We start from the raw sequence: 17,822 nt of genomic DNA, 5'->3' as shown, positions 1-17,822 counted from the left end.
CCCCATACGATGGCCGTGATGGGGAGGCACCTGCTGGGAGGGAAGAGCGATGGGATGCTGGTTTTGGATACATGGCATGGTGGGGTGCAGCAATAAGCCCCGTCCTCCTCTGCTTGGTTATATGGAGAAGGGGAAGATTAAAAAAACCCAAAAACGTAAGGATGGGAGGGAGGTGGGAAGCCCAGCCCAGCCCAAAACACGACATCCAGCCGGAGGAGCCGGGATGTGCCCCCAGCCCCCCTGAGACACCCAAAACCAGCCCTAAAACTCCACCAACCCGCTCAGGTTTGATGCTGGAGCCAACCTCGGTTTTGGCGACGAGGACGGGGCGCAGCACGTGCTTACGGAGGGGCCGGGGGCCAACTCCATCACCCGTGCCGGGAGCAGCCAGCCCCTTCCCTGCCCGTCATCTCCCGCAGGTCACTGACTCCCATTTGGTTTTTAAAATCTAAAATCGGTATAGGAAAGACCTTCAACCTCAGACACGGGTTTAAGCACCGCGGCAAGGGCCGAAGGAAGCATGTTCGTGCCTTAATACAAACGGGGCAAAATTAAGGCTGTGCAGGGAACACCAAGCAGCTCCCATTGCCACGCACTCATCCTGCCGGCGACATTCCGTGTGTGCACGAGCAAACCCGGCCGTGACACCCGGACTGGGGAGGAGGCAGGCAGGGGGGGTTTGCCAGCACAGGGAAGGGGCTCCGGAGCCGCTGGACCGCGGCAGGGAGGACCCTCCACCTTCCCCTCTCCCCCAGTCGCCAACACACATTTCCTTTTGCTTTTAAGGCCGGATTCTGCGTTTACCATTGCTGCTGCAAGAGGGGAAAAGCCCCCCTCCATCCTTTCCCCCCACGCATCCTGGTTTCCATTTAAAGGAGTGACTGGAAACCATTTTCTATCCCGTCCAGTTCTTCCTCAGGAGCATGTGGAACGTATTAAGCCTTTTCCAGGAGGGTCAAATGGGTTTTGCCTCCTAACTGGCAGAGTTTTCTAACCGCGCAGGCTGAGATCTGGCAGAACAGCCCTGCCTCCTCGTCCCTGCTGCTGCCTGTCATTAGCCCCAGCACAGCCAGGATGGAAGGACAAGTTTTCGGCTGTAACGACAGCACAGAGGTAAAAGCCAGAGTGCACAAATTTATTTACAAAAAATTCAAATTACAATATAATACAGGAACTTTTTACACACAGAATATTAGAACAGTTTACTACCAGAAGGTAAAGAAAAATATTTTTTTTGTTTGTTTTTTTTTTTTTTTAATAAACCACCTATTTATTTTCAGCTATTGTTATACAAAGTTGCAGAACATGCACATCTTTACAGGGTTTCTTTCTTTTAATATAATGTTTTGCTAAGTGCAAATACTAAGTTTCTCTCTCCACCTTTAAGGCAAGTAAAGTGGGACACTGCAATTAACCATAAGAAGTACCTGTTATGGAATCAGCCTGGGCACAGCAATCTCCAAGTCGCCTTTTAAAGGACAAATGGTTTCAAGGATGGTGGGGTGGGTGGGAAAACAGGTGCAGGAATTAAGAGACCAGATCACGGATCACTCTGGTGGTTGTGCAGAATTTTTTTTTTTCCCTTTTCTTTTTTTAAAATAAATCAACACAGATCCAAGTGCTACCAGCAACCACAACTCGAGGTCTCTCGGGTTGGAGGGGAGAAGCAGCGACGTGCTTTGGCTGCAGAGTCATTTTTGGTGAAATGGGTGTTTCCTCAGGAAGAGAAGCAGCATCGGGAGCCCAGCGTCGCCCCAGGACCGGGTGGAGGGCTAAGCCCATCGCTCGGGGCTGCCGGGCGCACTGCATCTCCCCATCACAGACCGAGCACCGATTTCTCTTCTCTCAGACACAAAATAAGCTCACGGTTTTGCAGGGGACATGGGGACAGCGGTCCTCTCTCCCCCTACCTCTACCAGGCTCCTCCAGGACCGCGACCGCTGCGCCACGGCAGCAGAAGACCCTCACGTCCCAAGCAGGACGGACCACGGACACCAACCTCCCCACGCCACCTCTGCCCGACGTTTCTCCATCCCTCTCGCTCCATCTCTCGCTTCCCTCCGCCAAGGCTTAGTTCTCGACGCTCGCTCATCTCTAGACACCAAAAAATGGGATTAGACCATCGGTTTTTTTGCTCATGCTCCCAGCTACGTAGTGCTGTGCGACATGTCACGTTTCCTTCGTAGTTTGGGCCACCGGTTCAGCAGCTGAGCCCCGGCTGCCCGATCCCCCCTTTGCACAGGCAGGTGCTGGGGGACAACCACGACCGCCCTGCCAGAGAAAGGCACGTGCTTTAGAAAGCCTCGAGGGCTCATCCAAGCCAGCCCTGGAGCCCAGAAAAATCTCAGCTATTAAAAAAAAAAAAAAACAACCCCAGGATTCCCTTTCCATAAGGGGAAGCCACCCATGCTGCTTCTGACCTGGGTCCATTTTCTCGCCACCCGCTGATGCTGTGAGCCCAGCCCTCCCCAAATCCAACGGGACATCCTGCTCCTGGCTACCGCAGGAATCACTTGGTGCAAGGTAGGAACTTACACGTGGCGAAAACCCAGCCGAGCAGCAAGCGACAAGCTCCTGCAGCCCCCAGACTACTTCCATGAAAGAAATAAAAATTAAAAAAGCAAACGACAGCAGCAAGGGAATACCACTTGGTTATTAATGCTAGAGAGACCACGGCACTGAGGAACTGGAACAGAGCACTCCGCACGTTCAATCCAGAGGGAATGCCCCAGAGGGGAGAAAGTGCTGACTCGGCTCCAAAAAGCATGGAAGTCCCCTCTGGGAGACCCTCCTGGGGACACCCGTCCCCAGATGCTGTCCTGGGCCACGCCGGAGGCTGCCTCCCTCCGGGAGCATCCCACCGCCAGCCCCGCGCCCATCACCCACTGCACGCCCGAGGAGATGCTGTGCCGAGAGCAGTAAGCAAGGATTTTGGCAAAGGCCATCAGGCAGAGGCAGGGAGTTTTACCTGACAAACAAACAAAACCGAAAGACACCTAGATGCTTAAATTCCGGGAGGATTAATGGGAGGGGAAATGCACCCAGCGGGTTCCCAGCAGGACAGAGCAGGATGTGGCCCAGACCAAACCACTCAGGGAATGACAGCACAACTGGGCTGCTAAAAGCTAGCCCAGTGTTTCTGGGAGGAGGTTTTTTTTTTTTTTTTTTCCATTCCAACCATTTTCTTTTCTAGAGGGGGCCTGTACCAGACAGTACAGCCAAGGGCTGTGGGGAAAGGGCTTTGTGCCAACACTCCTCCCGCAGCCCAGCGACTACACCCTCCGCTTCTTACAAGGAAGTTTTGCTTTTCCTAAACCCTCGCTTCCTAAGCCCAGCAATACTCAACATTTGCCTTTTAACACGCTTTTCCAAAGCCAATTAAACTGAAACACACATCTTCAGAAGTTATTAAGCGCCGCAGAAGCCGCCAGCTTCCTGCAGCACAAGGCTACAGCTGCCCATTCGGTTGCAGGGGGTTCAGCTAAGGGGGCTCCCGGCTCACCGCCGCCTGCACGCACGACTACAGGGGTAGTTCCTAATTTTTCTGCCACAGCACACATCACACACCACTGTCTACGCATCTAACCGGGTATTTGCCCAAGTAGTTTCTGCAACGAAGGGCGCAGCTTAGGCTCTGGGTGCTTCTACCAGCTGTTTGGGGACTGCTGCCAAAAGCAGGGGGAGATTTGGGGTACCAGATGAGAACGGCAAAGCAAAGGCCACATTTTGGAAGCTGAGAGGCACCCACCTCTGGGGGGAAAAAAACCTGAGCCCTTCAAAGGGGGCAAGTTCAGTTCAGCCAAAGATCAGGGTGCCCGAGTCTTCTGCTACTTGCTAAAGCCCTGAGACAGAACGCGGCTCCGGGCTTCCTAGCAAGATCTCAGCAACGAGGTGGCTGCTACATCCCCTCACTCCACTTGGAGAGCGAGAAATGCTAAAAACACTAGATTGATTTGGTTTTGAACAATTTATTTCTGCTGGGAGGTGCTAGCAGGTTACAGGGATGCTGGGGAACATGGGAAGCCCAGCCTCATGCCTCTCCGCAGGCAGAAGGCTAGGGCGGCCGACTCCGGTTATCTTGCTCCTGAAGGTCTTACTCAGAGGCCAAGTCTCTCTTCCCTTGCCCCAAGACTCATTTGACTCTGCGGCAGCTGCTCTGGCCGGCAGGAAGGTGGGACTTTTGGAAAGTCCCCAAGGAACGGCTGCATCCCTGCACTCCACAAAGCCTCACTTTCCCTCCCAATAGCTGCCTGAACAGGCTTTGTCAAATCAAAATACCTGGATGCCCAACATAGGGAAAGACCCCTTGGAAATGCAGCACCAAGCCCTGTTGGGTTGAAATGTTTGATCGCAAAGGTTCAGAGAAGCTCTAGAGAGGGGTGCAGCGCAGGTACGCGCGAGTCACAGCAGGTCCCCTCGCAGCTGGCTAAACCGAGAGGGGCTGGAGCAGGACGGGGGGTGACGTTACTGGGGTGGCTTTGCCCTGCCGTGACTCTCTGCCAAGTGCTGTAGGAACCAGGTCAGAACCGGTGTCGAGGCTGAGGGCCAAAGTGCATAGGCAAGTTGTGCTCCAGCTGAACATTGATCTGGGGAAAATCATAGTTCACCCTCATGTTGGGTAACGGGGGGACGTAGGGGGCAGGGATAGGGCCGATGTTGAGGGGGATGTTATTGTACATGGGACGGACAGGGGGGAGCGGGAAGGGAGGGTGCACAAAGGGGTAAGGGGGCATCCGGGGTTGATGGAGGTTCTGGGGAACAGGTCTGGGGATGACTTCAATTCTCTGGATTTTCTCCATGGGCTTTTCCGCAGGAGGGCCGATCCGCTTGAAGCTGTTCTCTGCAGAGGGAGGAGAGAAAAGAACCAGTCATCCCAACAAACAAAAACTCACCGAGCTTGGTCCGCGGTCTTACATTTGCAATCGGCATCCTCCACCCTGAGCATGTTCCTTACAGCATCACTGCTTGCCCCTTCCGTGCTCCAGACACCATGGAGCACAGCACTAGCTTTCCAGGTTGGCTCCTTTCATCGATACCACACCACAAAGAGGGGGAAACACCTCCTTTCGCAGGGATGCGGGGCAGCTCCTTGCATGCCCCTGTGCCCTCCACCACAAAGAACAGAGGTTCTGCTGCCCTTCAGCTACTTTGCTAAGTGGAGAGGAGACAGGTCTGTGCATCCATGACACCCGGCGCCAACCGAGAGCTGGACACAAGCCTCATGCTTCCCCACGGTCCCAGCTGAAGCCTGCAGGCAATAGCACTTTAAAGCTAGACTGGTTCCCAGGAGGAACAGGGGGATGGCTTGCACTCCTCTCTGGAGCAAGATCTGGGTGATGCTTGGTGCAGCACAGCAATGCACAGAGAAACCTGCAAGCAGTCAGGCCGTGGGAAGAATCCAGTGTAAATCCAGAGTCTTGTCAATAGCTGGGAACATTGTGGTCTCCTGTTGTCCTCAGTCTGATCTTAAAGCACAGGTCCGGACTGTGACTTACCTCCGTTCTTCTTCCTTTGCTCCTCTTCAGCCTCTTTCTGAATCTCCTGGATTATCTTCTCATCATCTTCCTAGAAATCACAGGAGTATCAAGAGTCAGTGGGCTAACTCCTGCTGCAGCAACCTTCTGTTCTCTCAGTGCTGCTTTTCTTTTCAGCATGTGTTTGCATGGGAATAAAAAGGTAAATTTGGCTGAATTGTCCTCATTTGGAGTTGACCCAGGTTTAACCAAAAGCAAGGCTGCCATGGGGGATTGCAGCACAAGCAACTTGCACAGAGCCAAGCCTACTCTATGGAGTATGATGAAGAGGCTTAGATCAGCTTTCCAGGGAGATCAGTGCTAAAATTCATTGACTTGATGGAAACCAGAGAACTGCAACCCAGCGACGCCCATCTGAAGAGTTGCTGGAGAGCTGTTAATCTTTTAAATGGCAATAGTCTATTAAATATTTACATTATGCTAGCACTTCTAGAGTTTTTGGCCCAACAGCTGGAATTAACACAACTTAAATACTGGCTCTAGTAGCTAAATGGTGCTGTGACAAGGCCATTTAGATCTTATCTGTAACTCTGAGGAGGGCATAAATCGCAACATGTTTCTTTAATGTCTATCTAGAGGTTATAACAAGAATATTCAGACTCGCTGCTCAACAAGAACACAAGGACAAGCCAGAATTTGAAAGCATCCTTCTGTCTCTCATCACCTTCAGTTTTCTCAACCCAAAGGAGCAGCAGTGAGACCAAACAGCACAGTAAAGCCTCAGGTGGCTGACTGCAGGTATCTAGAGAGACGGCATTTACACCACCTTCTACTAGACCAAGGGAGCAGGATGGACAAAGTCCTGGAAGAGGACTGTGCAACTCCTGAGCCAGAAGATGCTTGCCTGGAGGGATGGTGGCCATGGGCACCAACAGCCCATAGGGTCCAGGCAGCTCTCAGGCTTTATACAAGGCCATGCCAGCGTTGGCATAAAACCAGAGAATCACCCCAATTCATGCTTCAGCATCAGCTGTCCACTCCCAAGCAAGGCTGTGAAAAACGAGCTTCTTCACTGCACCACAGCATGCAACAGCTATCAGGGTAATAAAGATCACACCGAACAACTCGAGAGACAACTCCCTTTTAGTGCCAGGCAGCAGATGCTTCTCCTGGCCATATGTGCAGCGATGGCAACAGAGGTCCTCCTGGTCTCTGCAGGGTTGCATCTGCTGCTGCTTCGTGTCCGTTGGGAAGAAAAACTACCTGGCACTTGCAGAAAACAAATGAGAATAGCTAAGCCTCCTCGACAGTGTTTGTAATCTTGGTGTAAAGTTATTAGGGAAGAAGGCCAAGAACAGGAGCTGTTGGATGACACACAACACCTGCATCAGGCATCAGCCACTCTAGGTCTACCTGCCTACGAAGAAGCATTTGGTTTGCTTCAGCAGTTCATCTGCAAGCACTAACAGTGGAGCAGGAGGGAAACCCCAAGCCCCACGTACCCCACGATGTGCAAGACTCAGCTTCGTTTTATTCATCCTAATTTCAGTACTGCCAAACCCCATAAATTTCTTCCTGAACACTCTTAATGTGGAAAATATCCTCTATTTTGAAGAGTACTCTGGGACCAAATTCGAAATATGCTCCATGTGTGCAGCTACGTTGAAATTATTTTAAGTCTAGCCAGCTTCCCAGTTCCAATCTCACGGTCCTGCACATGTCTAGCAGCAACGCCTGGAGGCTTGCTAAGATGTCGCCTCCTCCCGCCACCAGATAAGGTTTCCCTGGGAGACTGAAGTTATCTTAATCAGCAGAAAGCCATCAAACTCAATACTTCCCTCCCTTTTATTATTCTGTGAGTCAATGGTTAAAATTAAGACTTTCTAGGACATGCTTTTTTTTTTTTCCCCCAAACAGGCTGATTCCATGGACGGTTAATTACAGCCTATCTATCTCCATAAAAACTGAAGAATGGCTCTTCTGAGCCTATACAGAACTTCTAATTACCCCCCAAGTATCAGATTGCAACGTTCCCTGCCTGGAAAACAACCTGGGCATGATGCACAACAGGCAACCGAACATCCTCCGCTCCTTTGCTGCCCCGGTAGCACTCTCAAAGGGTGGCCTCTAAGCTTCAAGATTTCAGTATTTTTCTTCTCAGACTATTTTTTGCAATCCTGTTGAAAATGGAGATAGCCACCTCTCCCACCTTACTGCCACTTGCTGGAAAAGATGCACCTGAAAGGTTTTTAGTTATATGACAAGAAATGTATTTTAAGCTCAACTGAACAAGAACACCCCTATCTCCTTCTCTCACACAAAGGCATAAACCTCACCTTAAAGCATAGAAACATGCAGAAGTCCCTTCTAACTTAAAAAAAACTCTTTTACTTTAGTCTAAGTCTGGGACTAACCCTCTGAAACAGTGTTTTCCAGGGACACCACCGTCCTGCCACCACCACCCGTGATGCTGCAGCTCCTGCAAACCCCGTTGTTGATACCGGTCAGTCCTGCAGAAGGCTGGGGAATCGGGACACATCAACAACGCAACTTTACAAGATCCTCCTGCAGCGAGGGCTACTCCACCCTCCCAGTTTAAACTGCAGCTGACCTCCACGCTAATGAGGGATCGACAAAGCCATCTGCCCCTGGGGCTGGCGAGCCAGCTGCACGCACACCCAAGGTGATGCTGGCTTCAATTACTGCAGCTCCCAGAGCACCAGGGAAACACGTAACAGCAAACCCCATCTGCCAGATCTCCGAAATGACGTCAACCTCGCAGGGACAACATAAAACACATCACCTCAAACGCAGTAGCCAGAAATCCCTACTCAACTCCATCCCCTCTTGGTCTTCAAGAGGAGGCATACCTTGCAACACACCCTGGATGCAAAAAAACCTGCCAAGAACAGACCTGGATCGGGATGATGAATTGCTGACACTGCAAATCACAGCAGAGGCATAACAAACTACATCTCCAAGAACAGAAGTTTTCAGCTTTGTTGCTTCTCTGCTGATAAAAGTGTATTCTCACGTTGGAAGGTCAAGCAGTATTTATACTTAACCCCAAATACCAAGCCTTGGCTTAGAATTCTATTGCACTAGTATTTCTGAAAAACTGGTATCCACTAATAAAGGAAGAACAAAAATACACTGTACTTCCTACTTAAGAAGCTGACATTAAATTTGGCAAGTGATGAATACACAGCACAGTTCAATACCTGCAGCATTCAGGAAAGATCCACATCCCAGCTGGAACAAAGAAAATTGATGACATGTGCATAGTAAGACAATTTTAGGACATTTGTGAAGGAAAGCTGATGCCACAAGTTCTGGCTATTACATATTGTACTGGCACAGGTCATAATTAAAAAACAAGTCTCAGTCCTGCAAACATTCACCACGTACAACAGTAATTTTTGCAAAACACCACAAATTCTTTGAGAAGCAAAGGCTGTTTTTTTGATTCCACAATTAATTGGAGAGAGGTGGCAGATTCATCTGGGGTAAAGCATCCACACCAAAAATTAAGTTTTCATTAGCGCATTTATGGCTGGCTGTTGTGGTAAGAAACCATTTAATGTCACATGGGGTGGAGGTTGCAGTACAATTTCAAAAGCCTCTTGTGTCCATTTTCCTGAGCGGGTTCAAGTCCCTTAATAAAGGATTAGATTATAATTTTAATAGCCTGTTCACAGGCTGTGTGGATTGAAAGGACTTATCTTGTCAAGTTAACAGTCATCTTCCTGTCAGCTGCCTTGCCTACAGCAAAAAAAAAAAAAAGAAAGAAGAAAGAAAAAAGCAAAAAAGCAACCCCCCAACCCCTGGGGGGGTCTCAGCACTGGCCAGCCCGCATGATTTTTGAGCAAGGGTGTAACTTGGCTCTCCTCCTGAGAAAGAAAATGCAGTGCAATGCTATAGCACGGCCCTTCCCCAGGCTCCGTTGCATCACGGGAGAAGGGAGGTGGCCAAGAGAAAAATGCAAAGGATCTATGAGATGTATTCACCCTTCTTATCTGCAAACACTGCAGAAACCAAACGCTGTTATTAATAGCAGCTGTATTTTTAAGCGGCAAAACGGGACCAAGCTTCACCCCAAACCCAACAGCAGGATGCTCTTTGCAGGAACCATCCCCAGTCCCGTAGCCAAAAAAAGCGTTCGTCCCCGGCCAGTCTGAGAGCCTGCCCTTGCGATCCCCCACCTGCGAAAGGATCTCGGCATGGAGGAGGCTTTTCCTTTCAGCCCTCTCCCACTGAATCCAAGGAACGTGGCAAGCACGGAGCCAATCGCAGCAGAAAGGATGGCTCGGGTCTGTGGAGGGATTAACTAAAGAGCTGGGTTGGGTTGCTGAGCGAGGCACCTTTTCGGGGCAAGGAGGCCCGTTTCAACAACGCTGGTCGTGAGAAGCTGCGTCCAGCACCCACGCAGGGCCCTGCACACGCACAAAAAGAGCCGCCGGAGCAACAAACAGCCCATCGGGAACGTGAAAACACAGCAGCAAAGGAGATAAAAGCTCCACCAGTCACACAGAGACAACCTCTCCCCAAATAAATCCTCCTCTGCCCAGAACAAAAGTGCCAACCCTGGAGCTTTTGAAAGCTGTTTTTATCTCCTGCGCTTCTTGTTATCTTTAATTATTAAGTGTCACGGGAAAGCGGCTGCCCGCCTCCTGAAAGAGGGAAAACAAGAGACCTGGTAACTATTTCTGGGCTGTGCAATCCCTCCCCTGTCTTTAGAAAGTGCCTTCACCACCATCGCCTCCCCCTTTCTGGCTTTTTACTGCTTTCTTTTTCCACGTACGTGTGGCCGCAGCCGTTACTAATAAACTTGAAATGATTTTTCACGACGGAGGCTTCCAAAGGACTAAGGGGTTTTGTTTCAAATCATTCCCAGATCAGCTGCGGAGAGCCTGAGCAAGAACAGGCATCGGCTGTCTCCAGCGTGTTCCTCCATGCAGCAGGAAGCAGGGGATAAAAGCAGGCTGTGTTGTAACTGGAACGGGGCATCCGCAGCGCTGCAGGAAAAGGGGGGCCAGGATGGGGACGAAGCACACGCTGGCGTTTAAGAAATGCAGAGTTATTTTAGCAACAGGCATTCCCTATTGATGGCTTTCTGGATTAACCGCGTGCTTATGATTAAGGCATTTTATAGCATGTCTGAAAAAAAAAATGAAAACACCACACCCTCAGTTTAGGGGTGCTTCCCCCCCCTCCAAATCCTAAAGGCAGTGCTGTGTAGTTCATGCATTTCCTTAATGCATTTGAAGTTTTACACGGTCTTCGCTCAACATCTTCTTTTTATAAGGCTAGGAGGGATAACTGCAAACACCTTATAATGATTAGTCTTCTGCTTTGAACTTTAATGATGGGCCTTTGAGAGTGTTTTAAGAGTTTACCGAAAACATCTTAAACTTTAAAGCCAAAAAAGCCGCTATGCAGTATTATTGATAGTCCAAAGATGAGTATTAAATTATAATACATATGATATATAAAAATAATACGTATGAGAGCAGAACCTGGTTTACCAAAACAGTCAGAATGCATTAGTCACATTGCATCACGGGATTTGTCCAAACCGGCTAAAATGCACACAGCAGCCTCAGGTTTGCTACAGATATTTAGAAAACAGGGAAAAAACAGCCCCTGAGTCCCAGAGCCTGCTGTTTGCAGAGCCAATTCTCACTGCTCCGTCCCGAGCTTTGTCTCTGGCAATATTGCATCAGCCCCTCCTGCAGCCAGCAACGTCTCAGCGAGCCGAGCCAAAGCTAGCACGGGCTGCAGAATAGGCACACGAGGGCTTTTGGCCAAGCGGCTTACTGAGAAGAGCTCCTGGCACGTGTTCATATCCTACAGGGGTGCAGGGCACCGATTAGCTCTAGAAGAAATGCAGCGATTAAGCGATTACCGCCTGCTACCCTGGAAGCTGCTGACCACAGCCCGATTGCAGCTTGTCTCTGAGCCAGCAAATATTGCATCGATACTTTTAAATTAGACTCCAGCCTGATTACAGCACAGGGACAAGATTTTAGCCAACCTTTTATTATGGGAAATTTTGAAGCGTCTGCTTTACTCTCTCAAGATCATTTGAGACAAAGACTAACAGATGCTGCAGTTCCTAGAGGACTGTCTTTAATTTGTTTTTAACCCAAGCTAATGACTAGGTTTACTTATACTTTTGCAAGAATCATTTCAGACTCAGAAAACGTTAAACATTTGGAAAAGAACAAAGGTTCCCTACTTTAAACAAACCTGAATTTTGCTGTAAATAATGGGGAGTTAGACCCAAACCAGATCCTTCACAAAGGATTATCCAGATCTGACAGAAAGCTGAAGTCTACATCCGTGAAATGCAGACGGACAAGACCATGGTACTGTGACTATGCCACCGGTTTGCTGCGAAGATGGTTTTAACTTAAGGCTGTACATGAATATATCGGCAATCAGAACAAAAACATCCTGTCACCCTCTGGAAGCCAGGCTTTGGTGCCACACGTGCGCCCTCCCCATTTTGCAGCAGAGCCTAATCCAGGGAGAGGAGCAGCAGCTCCTAAGCGATAGGCTGCAAATTCCACAGGTGACGAGACAACCCGGTCTTGTCTTCTCTGTACTTGCACGCACAGCATGGCTGCAAACATGTGCGAGCCCGTAACAGATACTCTCTTCCTATACACGCAGTATCAGCTGTCTATTTACTTCAACAGAATAGAAGACATTGAGCCAAAAGAGGAAACAGAAGAGTTGAGAAAGGCACAAGAAGATGCCAAAGCAGCTGCCAGCAGAGCAGGGATGGGGTAATCCCTTGGATGGGCAGCATCCCTGACAAAGGACAAGACACTATTGATACAATAGCCTTTTGCTCTTTCATATCCCCATGTCAAGATTCAAATTAATTCCCCCTCTTCACACCTACCACATTAACTCCTGTTTACGTGTCCCACACGAGAGCGTAGATCACCCAGGCGGGACTGCATTAGTGTCACTAAGCCCCTTACAAAGGGGGACAATGCACACAGGCATCCGTCACCTCAGCCTTAGAAGCCAACAGTTGAGTTTCATGTTATTCTTTGCACTGCAGCAAGGACAGTCACCCAGCTTTGCCTCCCCAGCACACCAGGGCTCCATCACCCCGAAAAGAAAAGAAAAAAAAAAACACCCAACCCAGAGCAGGCAGTGCCAGCTCTTTGCTGACGGTGGGAAATTTTTCTTTGCCACAACATTGGTTAATTAGAGAGCTGGAAAGGGCCTGATGACAGTGCCCTCTTTGTGCTTCTTATTTATTTATTTATTTTAAAGTACAGTACGAGCTTTTTGAGAGGCCTCATGTTTTCTCTGGCTCTGAACAAATGCCATCACCCAGCACAATCAGCAGCCTGATGGGAACAAAGGATGTCAGCGCTGCTGAACCCTGAATCGCATCCTGGTAGATGGGGAAGAGCGGGACAGGAATCCGAAAAGCACATAACCAGGTGTTGGAAACACTACAGGGGTGCCTAGAAGGAGTTGTCTGTGTTCAGTTTAAACACCTTGCATTGATAGGATAACACAGGGAATAAAGGCAGGCAAGCAGAGGACTAGGAAGTTTACACTGGTCGGGACACTGCTGGGAGATCCCCAAGCGCCCGCAGGTAGGAGGGAAAGATTTAGAGAGGCTTTTCCTTGGCTCTGTGCAAGCACAGAATTGTGCACATCCCTTGCAGGAAGGGGGCCGGCAGCAGTCTGGCAAGCTGCAGCAGCCCAAGACAAAGAAGCGTTGGGACAAACGAAGCTCAGACATGCCCTGGGAAGGCAGATCCACATTGACGTTTGCTCTACCGCTTTGCTGAAATCGGGAAATTCAACTCCTGCTCCTTCCTACGCTCCTTCCAGATTTCTGGTATTGAAGACTTCTATTTACAGAGATGCTGCACTAAGTTTTCCCATGCTTGCCACAGCTACAAGCTGTATTAAGTTACTACAGCTTGCCTTACAGCTCAGTCCATGCTTCAGTTCTCCCTTTGCAGCTGTTGACAACAGCCGTGAGAACAGACCCAACTATAACTCGGGTCCGTTGGCTTGCAGGCAGTTTTCTCGGTGGGTCCATCTCTGCGAAGGGACTCGTAGAGCCAGCAATCAGCTGATCTGGGCACCAAAAAGATGCAACTCCCCTTGCCTCCAGATGCAAAGCCGTACCAAACAGCATCTCAGCTGCAAAACTAGGAATGAGTCCCAGTAATCCCAACGCCGGCTACCGTGCCTGGTGCCAGCACACGCTCCCCACCAGCTCCTTCCACAAGCCCCGCTCCCCAGAACAACGCTCAGAGCACTTCCAGCCAAAGCCCTCGTCTAACAGGAGCTGTTTTTCCCTAAAGCAACACCAGTTCCTTCCAAGTTGCGGTCAGATGTGACTCTGTGCTGATGTAGGCTTCCAGTGTGTTTTTTAGCTGCCTTGGGAAAGGAAAAAAAGTTGTGCTGCCTAAAAACGGCTGTTTTCCTCTGGTGGAAGGCATGTATTTCAACGCGCTGGCATCGAACGGTAATTGAAATCAGGGTGCGAATCATTCACAAAAGTCCTAAGTTACTTACTGTGGGATCTGTCCAGAGAGAGCACTTTGCACAGTCCTGGCAGGGAGCCCCGGGCGAGCGGGGGTGTTGGCAGAAGTGGTCGTACCCGTTAATGGCAGCCCGGCAGAGGTAGCACATCTGAGCACCGCAACGGCAGGACATGCGGTTGCAACCCTCCGATTTAATTAGGCCAGTCCCACACTTGTGGCATTTTCTAATTCGGGCGGCTGTCATTTTCTCTTCTCTGCAACACAAGGGGAGGGACAAGAATTAGAGAAGGGGTGTTTGCAGTCACCAGCCTGCGGTAAAATTACTGTTACGCTATCCCAGCGATGCTTTAACCCCCCTTTCCCCAGTGCACCTCTCCCCCTCCTCTTCCCTCCTACGCCATCCCCACGGTCCACCGCTGTTCCAAGGAGGTCTGGGCTCAGCTCCACTTGGAGCCAAACCATGACAACTCAAGAACAAATTAAGTGAAAGAAAGTCAATCACTGGCTGCATGCTGCAGACCCGATCCTGGTTTCCATGTAAGCCAAAACGCCGCAGCGGCAGGCTCTGGCTTGGGAAGAATTTAAGCCGTAAGTCAAAGGGCCAAAGGGCACGTGGATGCTTGACTTGGCTGCGGAGAAATACAGCCTGGGAGATAAAGTTCAGGAAAAGCAAACCCTTGGCTGTCATCTGCTAGCAAGTTTTATGTTTGCCTGTTGCTCTGGCTACAAAGTTGCCACGACCATATTTTTTACTTTTTTTTCAAACCCTGGCTGCTACACTCCAGATTTATTTGGTTTTCGTTAAATTTAAATCAGTAACTGAAAAATAATCACATCTTTCCCCACAGAGACTGGGTTTTCCCCCTTCTCTTAAGATTCCCTACATACATTTTCCAGAGGTTATTGCTTTAGGTTCAAGAGATGGGATTTACTCTAATGGAGCACTAATGGGAATTCAGGACAAAGCACAGTCCCTGTCCCCAAGAGACATCCTGGCAGCGACACGCGCTCCAGTGCAAAGGCTCAGCTAGCGGCAATACTATTTTGGCACAGAAATGAAGGAAAGCCTCGGTCATTTAATTAAAAGACTTAAGACTATAAGTTGTCGTCCTAAGGGCCAATTTTCTGACCGCTGGAGATCACATTACAATTTAATTCACAACCTAGAAGTGAAATCTGATGACAGAAGAGTAAAGAGACTGTGTTTTCATTGAGGGAAGCACAGTTCTCTGGCTGTGCTGACCTGACAGTGGGGAATAATCTTCCTTAGCCAGGCATCTCCACCCAACTACTTAAAGTGGACCTGCAAAGTCAACATATGTTTGGGAGATGACAGGAAGGCATTTTTCAGGAGGATCACAGCAGCAAACCAGGCTACAGCACAGCCCCACAAACCACTCCGTCAGCACAACCGGAGGAGCAGGGAACGGCGAGGTGGGAACTTCAGCTGCCTTGCAGCTACCCGAAGCTCCCACGCAGTTATACCTGGCATGACCTGCACCCAGGCATTTGGAGATACACTAAGAATAGAGATGAAAAAAAACCAACTTGAGCCTGACTTTCCTCTGAGCTGCAGCTGCTCTTCCCTCCGCTACTCGACAGGATGCTGCTGATGCAGATTTTTTTTTGGAAACTTTGAGCAAGGCAGGAAGTTTGGCCTGAACTCCAGCTGTGCTTCCCTTTCCTTACGCAGTGCTTCAAAAGGAAGCTTTTATTGTATCAGGCAGTTAGACTCATTTATCCACAGCGACGTTCTGCTAAAGGTTTTGAAACTGGTATTTTTTTCCTTATTAGGGACACGACAACTCATTCCTCCCCCCTCTCACCACTCTTTCCTATCCTACAGGGAAAGGAGTGGCAGAGAAAAAAGTCGTATCAAACCTGTAAAGATTTTGTTCTGAATTAGGGACTGCAGGATGAGCAAGCAACAGTCATTCAGCTTCCCAGTGGTGGAGCTTTCCAACCTCTGCTCATGCCAGACAGACTCTAAATCAGAGAGGGAAGGATTGGGCAATGTGGGCAAGTCCCATTTGACTGCACCAGACATAGAGCTCCACGGATGAGCCCTCCTTTATTTCCTAAAGGCAGAGGATTTTGTCATTTACTGTAGCAACGAAAGAGATCAAACTTAAAGATTTTAGGGAAACACTCCGGATTTATACCTGAGTATTTAAAAATGCGACTCCATTCTGTAACAATTCTTACAAACCAGTTAGAGACATTCTTCTGTAAGAAAAGACATCCCCTCCCACAAAGACAGAAAGCAGTAGCTGAGCAACCTGCCATCGTCTCTGGTCTAGACTTTCAAAGGGTAATAATGACTTACTGTGACTCAATACACTTCTTTCCTCTGTGCTGCACCTCCCTTCTCCCCCCCAAGCAACACTGATGGGGGTTTCTCACCTCTGAGAAGGGCCAGGTGCCAGCCTGCGAGACACCGGGCTAGCCAGAGGAACAGGCTGGTCTGGTGACAACTCTCCCACGTTCTCCAATTACCAGCTGGATGTGCTGCCAAGTGTCTTTCACAGAAAGAAATCCCATCCTGGGAGCCTTCTGACCCCTCCGCTTTGACAGCTCTAGGACCTCCCTGATGGAAGGTAGCGACATCCAGCAGAACTTTAGGGCCTCTGCTAGTCACAGGGACAGAGGGGCGTCTCATCCCCTCCACATCAGAGTGTGTTGCCTAGCATATTGCTAATATGAGTTCATCCACCTCCCCATTTTTGCCTGGTTGTGGAGTTTACTTACATGGACGTCCTGTATCTGATGTCATCCTTCTCAGCCAGCTGCTCGCAGGTGAGGTTCATGTGCTCCTTCCACAGCCCCTGGCATTTCCGACACGTTTCCTGAGGAGGATAACAACAATTAAAGGAAGAGGAGACCCAGTACACCACAAACAGCACTAGGAATTGGAAGAATTCCCATCTCTTTGCCCACCACGCTGCAGGTTCTCAGTTGAGGATGGGGCTGGCAGTATGGTATAGAGGTCTGCAGCTCTGTCCTCCACCAGAGACCAGAGTAAGTCCATCAAATAACAGGAGCCACGGGTTTTTCCAAGGCACAAGAACCCAGGTACAAAATGAGTCCATAATCCTAGTTCACCTAAAACTCATGGAACAGCTGCCAGGTCCACCAGTTACTTCCCAGAGGAGACTGCAGAGGTGAAAATGCAGTGCTAAAGGACATCAAGTTCATCTGTTTCCTGACCAAAATCCTTCACCTTGGTATAAAGGGCTTCTAGTTCAGCAGGCGACAGGAACTTTACAGCTGCCTCAAAAACTCTGCTTCACCACACATACAGAAAAATCCATATTATGCTTTGTAAAACCTCACAGAAAAAAGTTAAAGCAGTTTACGTGAGTAAACAGCTTAAAAAGGCAGGATGTGGACAAATGTCCATAAAACAGAGGTGCAATATGAGCAAATGTTTATGAATTTAACCAGAATAGCTGAAATAAACTTAAAGCAAGTGACTGAACTCTCCTGTTCTTGTAAACTTTTTAGCAACAAGGCTCTAATCTGGGACTGGTAAAGCTGCATGGAGCGGGAGAGCTGTGGAGGCACTACTGGCAAGGGAACTTGGACTAACACTGGGGATAGAGTTGATTTTTTTTTGGTTGGCTAGCCAAAGAAAACATAATTTTGTTTTGGGTCAAACAAGAGATTTTCCTTTAATTTGAGGAAGATTAAAAAACATCCAGATCAAACTTGGAAAAAGTACACGTTTCACAATCCAACTGTTTCATCTTCAGGATGGCTGGGGCTCAAGCTTTTTAAATCCAACTTTCTCTCCCTGGCAGGAAAACCCATTCGGCTG

At 49.1% G+C, this 17,822-nt stretch overlaps 1 protein-coding gene across 4 annotated transcripts in view; it reads right to left on the bottom strand.

The window, feature by feature from the left end:
- Positions 1-1,121: 1,121 nt before the first annotated feature.
- The window catches only part of RNF216 (ring finger protein 216), an 82,806-nt gene continuing 66,105 nt past the window's right edge, over positions 1,122-17,822 (bottom strand). For 3 of the 4 annotated variants that reach the window (XM_075058372.1, XM_075058369.1, XM_075058371.1), the window contains 4 exons: positions 16,754-16,851; positions 14,037-14,259; positions 5,496-5,565; positions 1,122-4,840 (listed from right to left, as the gene is read on the bottom strand). In XM_075058372.1, coding sequence (XP_074914473.1) covers positions 4,521-4,840; positions 5,496-5,565; positions 14,037-14,259; positions 16,754-16,851 — 711 coding nt within the window. In that variant the 3' untranslated portion in view covers positions 1,122-4,520. The remainder of the gene's footprint in view (positions 4,841-5,495; positions 5,566-14,036; positions 14,260-16,753; positions 16,852-17,822) is intronic. The other variant, XM_075058373.1, reaches the window with a different exon arrangement.

The sequence above is a fragment of the Buteo buteo genome, chromosome 27 (genome assembly GCF_964188355.1).
Source record: "Buteo buteo chromosome 27, bButBut1.hap1.1, whole genome shotgun sequence".
Taxonomy (NCBI): Eukaryota; Metazoa; Chordata; class Aves; order Accipitriformes; family Accipitridae; genus Buteo; species Buteo buteo.
This window is presented reverse-complemented; position numbering and strand designations above follow the sequence as displayed.